Source organism: Microcaecilia unicolor, chromosome 1, assembly GCF_901765095.1.
Source record: "Microcaecilia unicolor chromosome 1, aMicUni1.1, whole genome shotgun sequence".
Classification (NCBI taxonomy): Eukaryota; Metazoa; Chordata; class Amphibia; order Gymnophiona; family Siphonopidae; genus Microcaecilia; species Microcaecilia unicolor.
The window spans coordinates 216,909,679-216,925,671 of NC_044031.1; the positions used below are offsets into that span (position 1 = coordinate 216,909,679).

At 43.6% G+C, this 15,993-nt stretch overlaps 1 protein-coding gene across 1 annotated transcript in view; it reads right to left on the bottom strand.

Moving 5' to 3' along the window:
• SLC6A20 (solute carrier family 6 member 20) overlaps positions 1–12,633 on the bottom strand; it is a 140,711-nt gene extending 128,078 nt beyond the window's left edge. Inside the window, exon 1 of the mRNA XM_030190010.1 lies at positions 12,443–12,633. Within this exon, the coding sequence (XP_030045870.1) occupies positions 12,443–12,563 (121 nt within the window). The 5' untranslated portion in view covers positions 12,564–12,633. The remainder of the gene's footprint in view (positions 1–12,442) is intronic.
• Between the last annotated feature and the right edge of the window lie 3,360 nt (positions 12,634–15,993).

A 15,993-nucleotide genomic window follows, 5' to 3' on the forward strand; every position in this document is an offset into this window, starting at 1 on the left:
AGGTAATCACTTCTGCTCCAGTAGGCAGCCCCCCCTGCCACTATCTAACATCACTTCAGCCCAAATAACAGGACGGCTCCAGCAAGGGGTGGGGAAACCCGTATTATCAAAACAAGATGGGCGTCCATCTTTCGTTTTGATAATACGGTCAGGGACGCCCAAATCAGCAAATTTAGGTCGACCTTAGAGATGGTCGTCCCCAGCAGAGATGGTCATCCTCAGGACTTTGTTTCTGATTTTCAGTGATAATGGAAAGCGAGGACACTCATCTCAGAAACGACCAAATCCAAGCCATTTGGTCATAGGAGGAGCCAGCATTCATAGTGCACTGGTCCCCCTCACATGCCAGGACACCAACCGGGCACCCTAGGGGGCACTGCAGTGGACTTCACAAACTGCTCCCAGGTACATATCTCCCTTACCTTCAGCCAGATGCACTAACTGAACGGAAAAATCCCTTCCCTTACCGATCCCTTATCGATTCGTAAAGGAACGGGCATGCATGAAGGAAATTGCATGCAAATTAGCTGCTTGCTGTTAGATAATTTGCACACAATTTCCTTCCTAAGGAGGGGAAGCCAGTGCAGAGCAGCCAAGCATTATGCGTGGCTGCTCTGCGCATGCCAAAGACGGCTTCATACATGCAGACAGGCTGCATGTATAATAGCTGTCTACAACCTTATAAAGAACAAATCCATGTGAAAACATCCAAGTGCTCATCAGGGATGTCTTTTTTTTTTTTTTTTTATAGAGTATGGGTGAAAGACGTCCAAGTGTTGCTATGCCTCCATCCCTGCAATGGGCAGTTGAGGACGTCCAAAATGTGGATGTTTCTGTGAGAAAGATGTCCATGCCTTTGCTATGCCTCTGATAGCTGCTTTATTTATTTTGGATTTTGGATCACAAGTAGCAGCAGTGGGATTTGAACCAGCCACCTCTGGATTGCAAAACCAGTGCTCTAACCACTAGGCCACTCCTCCACTCCACTCCCTTGAAATTTGGCCGTCCCTGTGGGGGGGGGGGGGGGCAGTTCAGGACATCCAAAATGTTTGAAAGAAAGACGTACACACCTTCGCTATGCCTCCGCTGACACATACATACCTCCCTCCCCCCACCAGGGACCCGCATACTGCTGCGATGGACCTGAGTATCACATTTCAGGCTGGCAAAAAAAGTTTTTAAAGTTGTTTTTTTCAGGGTGGGAGGGGGTTAGTGACCACTGGGGGTGTCAGGGGAGGTCATCCCTGATTGCCTCCGGTGGTCATCTGGTCAGTTCGGGCACCTTTTTGAGGCTTGGTCGTAAGAAAAAATGGATCAAGTAAAGTTGTCCGTGCTCCTCAGGGATGCCCTTCATTTTTTCATTATCGCTCGAGGACGCCCATCTGTTAGGCACGCCCCAGTCCCGCCTTCGCTATGCCTCCGACACGCCCCCGGGAACTTTGGTCATCCCCGCAACGGAAAGCAGTTGGGGACGCCCAAAATCGGCTTTCGATTATGCCGATTTGGGCGACCCTGAAAGAAGGATGCCCATCTCCCGATTTGTGTCGAAAGATTGGCGCCCTTCTCTTTCGAAAATAAGCCTGAAAGTGATAACTTATACGTTTAATCATAGATCATTATTGTACAAAAGTTTTTTTATAGGAATACTTAATTTATTATTATTATTAGCGCTACCAGACGCAAGCAGCAGCGAACTCTTTTACCAAACCGTGCTAGCAATTCCCAGTGTGGCAATTGTTCTGGAATTTTCTGGCCTTTTCTTTTGGGTCTTCTAATTTCTGTTTGTGTTCCTGTGAGTTTCCACTGATAGTTACAAGACAGGAATTTCTGGCTGACCACAAACTGACAAGACCATTGCCATGACATCTCAACCAACTGTCTTGTTACAAACAAACTGACCAGACCCCCCCCCCCCCCCGTTGTCATGACATCTCAACTGTTTGTTACTGAGCAGAGGTGTGGCAAGGACACTAAGGCCCTATCACAGGTCTCCTATGTACTTGCAGGATTGCTGATTGGGTGATATATGAGGTGGTCCTTTGTGATGGGAAGAGTATATAAGTAACTGCTCATCTAAAGAGACCCTGAAATAGTCCTGATGGCAAGAGAGTATCATATCCTTGTATCAGCCTATGTCCAGAGGGGGGTACGCTCCCCCCCCCCCTTGATAGAAACTAATTCTCTATAGCTAAGATTTTTTTCTTTCTTTCTTCCTTCCTTTCTTTCTCTCTGTTCTGTAACCTTTGTATGAAGAATAAAACTTTCCTTCCTATTGTTAGACTCTGTTCTGCAAAACTACTAATACCAAGAGCCAATAGTATTTCTTGTGCTGTTGCTGGTGAGTAATAAAGATACTTTTCTTCTTCTAACAGCCTGAGTTTTTTGTAAGAATAGGATGACCAAACGCGCAGCCTAGAACAAAACAATGCCGACAAAACCCAATCACTTTGAATGGGCTGTGTCAGCAGTGCTGCACGGCCTTAGCATCAGCCCATGTTAGCATCAGTCCACAAAGACAGAGTAAGGAGAAGGCATCAGCCCACATTATTATTATTATTTATTGCATTTGTATCCCACATTTTCCCACCTATTTGCGGGCTCAGTGTGGCTTACAATACATAGTGAATGATGGAAATACATTTTGTTACAATTCAATTATGGGTTACATTGTGAAGGGTTATGGGAAGACAAAGTCAAAATATCATTAGGGAAATAGAACAATGGAGTGTAACAATGGGAAAATGATAAGGCGATAGAACAATAGTAAGAAACATTTGGGTATAACAATTTTAACTATAGGTAGAGTTTTAAGTGTGGTGAAAACATGGGGGAAGAGAATTCAGAAGAGAGTGTATTGATGCATTTCTATTAGTGTGTATGGACTTCATGTGTTTTGATCCTTGCAATAAGTTTTATTAAAGAGATGAGTCTTCAATAGCTTGCGGAAGTCGGTTAATTCGTAGGTCGTTTTCAGGTTGCGTGGTAGTGTGTTCCAGAATTGCGTGCTCATGTAAGAGAAGGTTGATGCGTGCATTACTTTGTATTTTATGCCTTTGCACTTAGGGAAGTGGAGATTGAGGGGAGTTCGGGATGATCTTTTAGCGTTTCTGGGTGGTAGGTCTATTAAATCAGACATGTATGCAGGGGCTTCACCGTGAATGATTTTATGAACTAAGGTGCATACTTTAAAAGTTATACGTTCCTTGAGTGGGAGCCAGTGTAGTTTCTCACGTAATGGTTTTGCACTTTCGTATTTTGGTTTTCCGAAGATGAGTCTGGCTGCTGTATTCTGGGCTGTTTGAAGTTTCCTCAGTATTTGCTCTTTGCAGCCTGCGTATAGCGAGTTGCAGTAGTCCAGATGACTGAGTACGAGTGATTGCACTAGGCTGCAGAAGACAGATCTTGGAAAGAACGGTCTTATTCTTTTCAGTTTCCACATGGAGTAGAACATCTTTTTGGTTGTGTTGTTCGCGTGAGTCTCAAGTGTTAGGTGGCGGTCAATAGTGACTCCAAGGATCTTTAAAGTTTCTGAGATTTGCAGATTTAGTTTAGGTGTGTTAATGGCGATAAATTTTTTCGTGTTGTATTGGGAGTTAAGTATGAGGCATTGAGGTGAGAAATAGGGAGGGACATGTTTGAAAGAGGATCCGGCACTGATCCACTGGGCCACATGGGGGGGGGGGGGGGGGGTACTTGCTCATACAGGCTGCCTTGGAAGGCAATGGCGAGGATAGAGCAGAACAGCCCAAAGAGGGGACTGGCAGGGAAGACCTACTGACTAGGGTCAGGATATCAGAGGATGACCTCACTGATAGGGAATCTCTATGATAGAAGGCTGGAAAGTCTCTTGCTGTTAGGGGTTTGCAGCATAAGAACATAAGAGTAGCCATACTGGGTCAGACCAGTGGTCCATCTAGCCCAGTAACCTGTTTTCCAAACAGTGGCCAAGCCAGGTCACAAGTACCTGGCAGAAACCCAAATTGTGGCAACATTCCATTCTACAAATCCCAGGGCATGCAGTTGCTTTCTGTGTCTGTCTCAACAGCAGACTATGGACTTTTCCTCCAGGAATTTGTCCAAACCTTTTTTAAACCCATGGAGCCAGAACTGTAAGGCTACAGACTTCTCATATGCATCAAAAGACAGAAGAAAAGATTGCTTTTGTTGCTGCATACTCTTTATACCATCCTATCATTAAATAAATGCCATGTCTGTCTGAAGTGCCCCAGCTGTCTCAGAGGGACTGAACCATGCTATCAAAAGAAAATAAAGGAGCTGTGTGCTGAGGTGCTTGAGCAGGTGGTGGTGGTTTTGGATAAACCTACATAAACTGGCCAGGAGCAGCATCTCATGGCAATGTATGTTGAGTGTGCTAGTGGGGCTCTCTCTGCCATAGTAAGAAGCTTCCGCTCTGTCTGCAGCACTCACTCACTGCAGTATGAGTGCAGTGGCTGCTGCCTGAGCTCCATGTGTGCATGCTCTCAATCCAGTTGGATCCCTGAAAAGTTTCATCAGCTGGCCTTTAATCTCACTTATTGGCGAGCTAAATCTCACTTTTTCGAACAATCACCTTTACCATTTCTGGAATCACAAGTTTTAATAATACATGTGTGTTACCAGCCAGTTCAGTCTCCCTCCCCCTCCATAAGATTAACATATCCCCTGTGCTTAACAATGAAAATTAAGCAATACGCACTACCACTTTATCTCATATACCGGAAATGAACTCTCTATAGTTGATTGTCTAACTTATTTTATAATTCACTTTATCTTTTAGGAACTTCAATGTAATACCATTGTGTATTCTACTTTACCACTTATGTATTTATTTTTTTATTGCATTTGTATCCCACATTTTCCCACCTTTTTGCGGGCTCAGTGTGGCTTACAATATATTATGAATAGTGGAAATACAATTTGTTAAAAAAATTCAGGTTATGGATTACATTAGGGAGAGTTGACGAAAAGAAATCAAAATCATAATGAATCAATCAATTGGGAAGAACAATAGGACAGTAGGAGGAGAGAGACAGGAAATTAGAGGCATTATATGAAGCATGTGGTGTACCTAAATGCAATACCAGTTGTATTTCTCTATCCGGAAATGGCGATCGCCATTACGGTATAATGTAAGCCACATTGAACCTGCAAATTGGTGGGGAAATGTGGGATACAAATGCAACAAATAAATAAAATAAATAAATTCCATCCGTCTGGATCAGGAAGTAGTCTAGGATTAAGCTTGTCATGGTAATGCTTCCTGCTGCCTCTTGCTTCACAGTTGCATTATTGTCTCAGGAAGCTGGCATACTGGAGGCTTACACCTGAACATTGCCATTTGATAGAGATGACATTTGAGGAACAGTATCCCCAGTTTCTTGAACATAAGGTAATAGATCTAGGACAGCTGGGGGGGGGGGGGGGGGGGAGGGGGAAGAGAAAAGGTCACTGATAAAAGGTTCCAGATTGGTGACCTGACAGAAAATCACCCTGGGTACCCTTCTTTGTACCTGCTCTGGGAATATGAGTGTGTATTTGGTTTACGTGGGCCCCTAAATGGGTGAATTTCTTCAAAAAGGTGGTAAATAAATCCTAATAAAGTGCACACAGATCACTTATGCCCACATAAACCTATGAATTAACACACATACAATTGATTTGCATGTGGAAAACGTTGATGTGAATAAAAAAAGAAAAAGACACATGAAAATCACAAACTTTGTTTAAAATGAAGACTAACCAGCTTTTTGTTTTGGCCCTAAACATCTCTATGAACCAGTTATAACGTACAATAAATGGCATTCAGCTATTTCCCCGTTCATACACATCTTGGTTTGCTCAGAGCTTACTTATCAATGGTCTGAATAGATTAAAACATTACTTGATTTCATCTCTAATCACTTGTGTATACTAAACAAGTCTTCTAAGGGGAGGCCTAGCTGCCCCTTTTTTGTGTATATGTATAACACAAGTATTTTCAGAAAAATATCTCCTTCAGGCCATACTCTTTCCATATTTGTTTTAATTGCTAAAGCTCAATCATTTCAGTAAACACAACTTTTTTCATATACAGTGCAATCCTCTTAATTGCAAGGGTCTGGGACCAAAGAAATACATGCAGTTAACCATTGTGACCCAAAGAAGCTTGACATCTGATAAACATATGTACAGTGCTGTTTATTATACATACAATATACAGTCTCTGTTAACTGACGTTAGACTTACTTGAAGTAATCAGTCATAATCCTCTGTACACTATTGTGTCTGTGAGTTCCATAGACTATCCAGCTTATTTTCGAAAGAGAAAGACGCCCATATTTTGACCCAAATCGGGAGATGGGCGTCCATTTCCCGTGGGCGCCCAAATCGGTATAATCGAAACCTGATTTTTGGCGTCCTCAACTGCAGTCTGTCATGGAGACGAACAAACATCATGGGGGCGTGTCAGAGGTGTGGCGAAGGTGGGACTGGGGCGTGGTTATTGGCTGAGGAGAGATGGGCGTCTTTAGCTGATAATCGAAACAAGAAGGGCGTTTATGACGAGAATTTGGTCCGCTTTATTTGGACCCTTTTTTTTCAGGTCCAAGTCCCAAAAAAGTGCCCCAACTGACCAGATGACCACCGGAGGGAATCAGGGATCACCTCCCCTGACTCCCCCAGTGGTCACTAACCCCCTCCCACCAAAAAACCCCCACTTTACAAACTTTTTTTCCCAGCCTGTATGCCAGCCTCAAATGCCGTACCCACCTCCATAACTTGTACATACAAACCAGGACTTCTAGCCACCAACTTCAAGAGAGTGCTGTAAATCAGTTCACACCAGTATAATGTAATAAAAATATTATATGTGTGTATAGAGTACCCTCAGATATTTACCACTATAACTGCAGTCAATAATGCTGCTACAAAGTGGCATAGCACTTCTTTCATCAGGTAACTCTAACAAATTTTTTGGGAGAGCAACATATGCTCGTTTTTTTATGCTTCCCAATCACCTCAGTGCTATAAAATCACTTATCACTTTTAAAATTGTATATACTAGGTGAAAACTGTGCACTTATCTCTTGAGTTTTTGCCTCCCAGGCAAAACTATCTTGCCTTGCTGAAACATTCATCAATTGCCTTCCCCTGAAACCGCCCACCTCCATGACAGCAGAATGTGTTCTATCCTCTGACAGCCTTTCCCTGGTTCTGATGTGGGTCTCGGGTGAGTGTGACACCTTTTCTGTTAAGGGCACTGCAGAGTCACATCAGCAATGCATTGTGGTGGGTGTAGGGTATTGGGCTCCGTGATTCCACTAGCTTGTGTTAAATGCTCACGATGTTGGTAGTTGGTAGGCTCTACTCCCATGGTGCTTTTCCCTCTGCTTACTGGGTCAGAGTGTGCCCTGTTTTGTTTCCGGCAGTCCATGAGGTAGTGGCCATTTGTGTAAGACACTTTTAGATCCCTTTCATGTGTTAGCCACGTTACAGCACTTAGTTCTTACTTTGAATGTTGCTGAAAGAGGGCATTGTACACCATTCTGCCAGCTCGGACCTACTGCTAATCTCAGTACCAACGAGACTCATTGTCAGTGGGGCACAACCTCTGATCTGCAGTTAACTGTGAGTAAATGTGCTTATTCAAATAAAGGACGTTTTCAGCGAGATTAGCCTTGGCCACCTTTAAATCTAGACTGAAGGCCCACCTCTTTAACATTGCTTTTGACTCGTAACCACTTGTAACCACTCGCCTCCACCTACCCTCCTCTTTTCCTTCCCGTTCACATTAATTGATTTGATTTGCTTACTTTATTTATTTTTTGTCTATTAGATTGTAAGCTCTTTGAGCAGGGACTGTCCTTCTTCTATGTTTGTGCAGCGCTGCGTACGCCTTGTAGCGCTATAGAAATGCTAAATAGTAGTAGTAGTAGTAGTTCAGGTGTGAACTGCTGTGCCAAGGTTATACACCAGCAACAAGTCCTGTCCATGGAGCACTTTTAGTGGGTACTGCAGTGCACTTCAGGCAGGCAGACCCAGGCCCATCCCCTCCCCACCTGTATTACTTGTGGTGGTAAATGGGAGGCCTCTAAAACCCACTGTAGCCACATGTAGTTGCCCCCTTCACCCCTAAGAGCTATGGTAGTGTTGTACCTTTGTCCCTCCCATGACGAAAAGGCTTGGATTAGGACGTTTCTGAGCTGGGCATTTTTAGTTTCCATTATCGCTAAAAAAAACCCCGTCCATCTCAGAAAGGACCAAATCCATGGCATTTGGTCCGTCCAAACCGTATTTTCGGAACGAAAGATGGACGCCCATCTTTTTTGAAAATACGGTCTGTCCTGCCTCTTCACATACCCGTTTTCGGACATAGACGCCCATGGAGATGGGCATTCGCGTTCGATTATGCCCCTCCACGTCTGCCAGACAGTAAAAACTGTCATAGCACTGACATACAGTGGCCTCCAGATAGGCCCGCACGATGTTGAGACTCTGCAGCGCTCTTGCAAAAGTGACAGGAGGTTGTTGAATTTCATCAGCATGTGCCTCGCTGCTCATTTCATCATCTGTTTCATCATCAGCCGTTGCCTGCGTGTAGGCGCATATCTCGACATCAGTGTTTTCGTCAGCTGTTTGTAGATCGTAATCAACAGCTACGTAGTGATGAAACTCCTCTTCAGTAACATCGGCTGGGATGTCAATAGCCTGTTCATCTGACACGTTTGCAACAGTTGCATCTGTTTCGTCCCTCTCCACATCCCTAACAAAGCTTGCCCGCTTGTAGCAGTTCACAATGGTTGCCTGTGTAACATGATTCCAGGCTTCTTTCTGCATATGTAGGGAATCCAACAGTGATAGATTACAAGCCAGTTCAACAGCACGTTTATCCTTGCAGGTCTGGTCATCCATAACGCTCATCAGACGACGTAGCACAAGAGCCCGATAATGTTGTTTGAAATTGGCTATTATGCCCTGATCTATAGGTTGGATCAGAGAGGTAGTGTTTGGTGGCAGGAAGACCACCTTGACGTTAGACAGCCTGACATCATCACTGTCTGCAGCACAACTATCACAAAGCAACAAAATCTGACGTTTTTGTGCCCGCATTCTAGTGTCTAACTTCTTTAGCCACTGCTTCCAAATTTCCCCAGTCATCCATGAATTTGCGTTAGCCTCATATGACACAGGAAGTCGCTTAACATTCTTGAAGCAATGGGGCTGTTTGCTCTTTCCAATGACGAGTGGTTCCAACTTCTCACTCCCATCCATATTGCAGCAAAGGAGGATCGCTCGCCAGTAGAGACTGTTTTCGTCAGCATTGAAAATGTCACGAGGTGCAAACTTGTTCAAGATGGTAGGAAGAACTGAATTAACCTAATTTTCAGCACCAAAGTCATCAGCATCTTGTTTTTCACCATGTTGTTTCTTGAATTTTATGTTGTTCTTCTCCTTCCATCTTTCCAACCATCCAACAGTGGCTTTGAATTCAGTTAGTCCAAGACTTTCAGCTAGCTGATTATCTTTCTCCATAAGCAGTGGACCACTGACAGGAAACTGTCTGCTCCTGACTTGAGAAAACCACCGAAGAGCATCTTCTATATCCTCAGCTTTTCCCGCCCGTTTACATTTCCTGTGTGGATTTGTATTGTTTTGCCAGTCTTCCAGAAGCTGATCTTTCTACTTCAAGATATGTGAAATTTGACTGGGATTGACACCATATTCTTTAGCAATAGATGCTTGACTTTGTTTGTTTTCTAATTTTTTAAGAACTTCTATTCGTTCAGCCAGTGTTAAAGTCTTACAGTTGCGCGATGACGACAATGACTCCAGTGTACACTCTAACAACTTTCTTTTGCTTATTCTGCCTGTGGCAGTTAACCAATGAAATTTCAAATTTATCGCTCCTTTGTCACATGTCAATCGGCTTCCATATTCCGTGCGTGCGTTTATGCGGAGTCTTTCCTGCAGAGGAGCGGTCTTAAACCATGCATATAAGTGAATCTTGCACTTATCAGTGGTGCGCTAAACCAAAGTTTGTCCCCATAGAAATTGATAGCACCAAAAACAGGACCGAAGTACGGCATGCAGTTAAACAGAGCTTGTGCTTATCCGAAGTGCACTTAAATGGAGTGCACTGTATTATATAATCTATAATCTACAATGTAGAGTGTTGGGACAAGCTCATATATCCTTAACCGACTGATGAATATTGGGGCATTGTATGGTACAAGACGTCTACATACTAGACATTGGCATCCCCTGCCTTGTAGGGCAATAATACCATTTACTTAACACAGGCAGACTGGCTCATACCAGAACTGAAATACTCAGGCCGATGCAGAAATCTAGCACAGGCAGAAGTGCATAGCTAGAGAGACATTTATGTACAAGTTTATAACTGCATGATGTAAAGAAGACAGGATTTGAGTATGTGACACAAAGTTCTTTCCCAGGATAAAGAGTCCAGTCTCATCTGGACTAAGACGTTTGTAACAATATCCATAATAAAGGTACCATAAGGGTTTTATTTTGGTGAAGCAGTACTTAAAAGTGGTTCCAGGATGCAATATCTGCATTGCAAACATTTTATGTGATGAACATTTTGTGAGGCTATTTATCCACAGAATAACATTCCAGCTTGTGTGCAGATATGTGTAAGCACTTTCATTTTGCTTGGATATGCACACAGTACTAGCTGCCCTGGGCACAGATCTTTGTGCACTTGCGTCTGGTAGGCGTACCCTGAATAGCGCACGAGTTCTGCATGTTTCATATGTGCATATGATTAGCTTACTGCATCGGTGGGTAAAACTTTCTCAATAAGCTCACGTTAGAGAGCTGTGTACTCCGCCATTGGCACACGGCTCTAATACGCGGCTTTCTACATCACCTCTCAGTCTGTCCTCTCCCTCATCACTTAAGTCACACATTGTGGGCAGATAATGGAAATGGAGGAGATAAGGGGCCCTTAAATAACACTATCAAAATGTTGTCAGTCTAGAAATCTTTGAAGAATTTGTCTCAAGAAGATTGAACCACATAGCATAATGGATGTGCTTTCCTGCATATAATTGCAATGGGTAGGTTTTCCCATTATTTTATTGATCTATAAAGGATTTCTCTGATGACTGCTATGTATGGGTAACAGTGATATCTTCTGCTGTAAATCAGTCCAGAGAACTGTTAGTATTGCTGTTTGCAGAATGCAAAAACTTTTACTGGAAAGGAACAATCAAAAGATCATGGAATGGGCTTGAACCCTAAGCTAGTTGACTGTGGCATTTTCTTTGCATGAACTCCTGCTGCCACTGAGGTGAGATCATACATTTGCTGTATAGAAAGGAATCCCTCACCTTACATTTCTTAAGTCTTGTCTCAAACGAACACAGCACAATGTCTCACTTTAGCAAACTCTCACTGCTCTGGAATGAATCTGATGTTCTGATTTTGTGTCAGTTTTTAAAACAACACTTGGATCTATACCAGCTATTCATTAAAAAGAGGCGGGATTTAGAAAACAAGAAAACTAAACAGGGAAGTAAAAATCAACTGAAGATCTGGGAACTCTCCTGAGCCGGGTAGAGAAGTACAGCACCTGGATAAGTTGCTTGTACATATTGCATCTTACAAACTCCAGAAGAAGCTGTCTTGGCACAATGCAAGTTTCACAGTGAGCATTAGCAGTAAGTTTATTTATTTACATAGTAACATAGTAGATGACGGCAGAAAAAGACCTGCACGGTCCATCCAGTTTGCCCAAGAAGATAAATTCATATGTGCTACTTTTTTATTTGTACTGTCCTCTTCCGGGCACAGACCATATAAGTCTGGCCAGCCCTATCCCCGCCTCCCAACTACCAGTCCCGCCTCCCACCACCAGCTCTGGCACAGACCGTATAAGTCTGCCCAGCACTATCCCTGCCTCCCACCACCGGCTCTAGCACAGACCGTATAAGTCTGCCCAGCACTAGCCCCGCCTCCCAACCACCAGCTCTGCCACCCATTCTAGGCTATTTATTTGGATTTTGCTCACACCTTTTTCAGTAGTAGCTCAAGGTGAGTTACATTCTGGTACACTGGATAGTTTGAGAGACTAGATCATACTCCACATACCCTGGTGTAAGAATCAGATTCATTCCTGTCATACACAGTATGTGAAAAACTAACCCATTTGGAGAAATTGCCCCTTTGAGATCCCCGAGCACATTGGGAAGTTTTATCCTAGTACTGCCTATGCTGTACCTGCTAAACAGAGGACTTGTGTCCAGTACTGTCTATCCAGCACCTTTGAAAGTACTAAATTCATTAGAAAAGTAATGGTTTTTAAAATTGTAAAAAACATTTGTTCCCTTCATATAAAATGCTAACTGAAAACTTTTCCTGCATTTGCCTCATACTCAAAATACCCCACAACGCGGTTCCTTTGACAGCAAATTCTGAAACAGAAACAAATCCCACTTACCTCCTCCGTACTTCTGACACAAATATGGAAATCTCCAAACATTTCCCAGGCCCACAGCATAGGAAATACAGGCAAACACAAACTGTAAGGGATTGTCCCACAAAGGTCGTGTCTTCTCCATCTCCTGGTCCAGAGGAAGCTCAACTCTTTGTAAGCTGCAGCTTCTTAGCTGGAATGCTTGCAGTGCCCAACTTCAGCTGGCTGCAGGCTTCTAAACCAACAAGCCTCAGAGGGATGTAATCCTTGCCAATTCTTATCAGGCTTTTTAATCACTAATCTTATTAACAGGCACTTAGGGGGAATGCTAGTAAATAGATTATAGACCACAAAATGCTGTAAATTATGTCATAGATTTATTGAGCAACTTCTAGGTTTCTGATTTCTAGTACTGGAATTTGGATTTGAAAACTTTTGTGTGGATGCAAGAGTAGGTAACTGGCTGTATGTAGGAGGGGGCATGAGTGTGGCTAGGATAGGGGTTCTCAACCCAGCCCTCAGGACACACCTAGCCAGTCAGGTATTCAGGGTACCCACAATGAATATGCATGAGCCAGATTTGCATACAGTGGAGGTAGTGCATGCAAATTTATCTCATGCATATTCTTTGTAGATATCTTAAAAACTGATTGCTGGGTGTGGCCCAAGGACTGGGTTGAGAACCCCTGGTATAGGGCAAAGGTGTGGGTATGGGTATTTACATGGGCGTTGCTAAGAATGGGCCCTGAAAACACATGCTCCAATGCCATGCAGCTGTGCCCCAAGTCATAGTTCCATGCTCCTACTGTGGCCACATAGCATTCCTCCAGAGGCCATGCAGACCCCGTTCTAAACTATCCAAGATCTCAGGAGCACATCTTACAGCTGCCGATCACTTTGCCTTCTCTGTGCTGGCAGCACCAGTGTTCGCTCTGCTCTTAAGGCCAGGCAGTCAGTAGCTGTGGGATAGGTTCCTGCCGCCCAGTTAAATGAAGTCAGAGGGAATGGATGCTGGTGAGTGCAGAGAACTGGGGGTGGCAGAGAGAAGAGGCAGGGGCTACATATTCGGCAAGGAGCAAATGCTAGGGAAGGGAGGAGGCAGTGGTAAATGGCAGATGCTGGAGGAGGGAAAAATTGGGTACTCTTAGATGTCTACATTCCTCCAGTGCATAATCTGACAGTATAATTTTCCATTGAAGTATGGTTGCAATCTCTTGACCATTTCTCATGCTCTTAGATCACTACTCATTTTGTCTGCTTCATCAGGTGTGTCCACCCTGTTGCAATCCTTAATTACATAAGCAAAAGAAAACCCTTTGCTCTGCTGTGTCACTCTGATGAAAGCTCCACAGCTAACCCTTTTTTCCTTGCTGTACCTATTGTGTTCTATCACGCCATCATTTTCTAACTCATTCAACTACCTTTGGGTCCACCCCAGGCTGCTTAGTTTATTTGAGGCTTCCATGGGACTGTTTTGAAAACTTTGCTGATATCCAAACAGACCAGAGTCAATATTTAGCGTGGTTTAAGTAGGTGAGGCTCCTGCCCACCTAAATTGTGCTCAGCGTCCTGGCCGCCAATATACAGTGGCACTTAACATTCAATGATTGCCTGGATAGCTCTGACTAACATGGCACTGCCTGGTGTCAAGGTGGTCTGTGGGCAGAGTCAGGGAGGAGTTAGCAGTTATTTATGCACAAGCCATATTCCGTGCCGTTGCCTGAATAGCCAAACGGGCAGACAGTGCCACACAACAAGCAGTCCTATCTTTGCCCACTTAGCTATGCAGGTACCAGATTTGCCATGAACAGTTTTTCTATTTTTCTTACAATATTTCAGCTTTGTTTTATTCTTTCAGTGTTATTTTTTGGGCTATAGTGAACTTGGATTTTGCTGTTGGCGAGACGTCTAATTACACCTAATTACATTCCAGAGTACTAAAATACCAATAATTGTTACTTGTATATATGTTCCCTCTTTGCTTGCCCTTTACCTAGGGTCAGGTGATTGTGTTTTAGCTCCACACTCCCATATAAAGATATTGCTAGTACCTTTAGACAGCTCTTCTCTAAGAGAAACTTCTATACTAAGAAAGTCTCAACTGTGCCCAACACTGCTACCCTCTACAATGTACTTAAAACCCTTACCTCTCCTCACAACAAAGGACTCCGCAGGTCTCATGCCAACCTCGAAAGTATTGGCTGCTCACGTTGAGCAAAAACTCCTAGCTTGACATCATACTCTCTCTACGACTCAAGTCTCGCCCACTCTACTATTCACTTCAATCTCCCAACACTCTATAGCCTCTCTTTAGTAATTAGGTATATGAAGATAGCCACTGCCTCTCAAGATCCAATTCTCTCCAGCCTTGTGAAGAAGTTTTCAGAAGCACTGGCTCCTTTCCTGTTATCTATGCTTACATCCAGCCTCACTAAAGGCTATGTACTGGCTGCATGGAAAACCGCCACTAGAAGACCCAAAATTAAAGACATCACCAAACCTCCAAATGACTGTGCTAATTTCTGTCCTATTGCCAACTTTACATTCACAGCAAAAATTGCAGAATCTGTTGTTCACTCATGGCTGTAGGACTTCCTTGAGAAAACACGTGCTCCTCTCTAACCAAACTGGATTCAGATGCCACCATAACACAGAAACAACTATGTTGGACATCACTACTTACATCTACTACCACCTAGGCCATTGGTGGCGTGCAACCTGAGCCACCAACGGCCTATGTGAGGAGAGTGTGAGGAGGCATGCCACTACCTGCTACTAATTAATGGATCTGGTCGAGTCACAATGTAATACGTCTCTCTGCCTGGTTTATTCAAATTAGTTATCTAGGTGATTTTTTGGAGAGGTCTCCAGAAGAAGCTACCTGTGGAATGGGTCCCTGTCAAGGCCTTAGCCAATTTGCTGAAAAGTATTTAGTATTCTATAATGAGAGCACACAACCTATAATCGTTTGAAGACTAGATGGTGTCATTATCTTCACTCACAGTATTCAGCATCCAAAGCTAAGTGCTTTTGTTGTATATTTGCTGTTGGTAGTTCCATAGATGAAGAATACAAGTTGTATTTTTGTTGGAGCTACTGGGGGAGATTTCAGACCCATGATTACTTTTTGACCGTGTGCATTGCTCAGTGGCCTCATTTATTTGGGAGCCTCAACATTGTTGGCAACGATCTTTAAGAGGTCTTTTCCTCCCTAATTTTGATCATTTTCAATAGGAATTTTTTGATTACATTTTGCACATTCCTGTATTTTCCTTTAGGCACCAGTGTATTTATCCCTTTACCTAACCATTCAGGTCCTGGGACATTCAGCAATCCCAGTTTTGGTTTTTGCAAGTGCCACCAGAGCTCTCAGGCCTTCAGAAAGCCCATTGGGGAGACTGGGATGGAGCCCTCAGGGCAGGAGCTTCCTGTGCTGCCTAATTAAGATTTGTGGGCCCACGCTGGTGGCTCCTGTTGGTAAAAACGCTGCAAGTGGCCCCCTGAGGTGGGTCCACATCATATCCGACCAGTGGGTCCTGGATCTATTGTGAGTCGGTTACTTTCTGGAGTTTCAC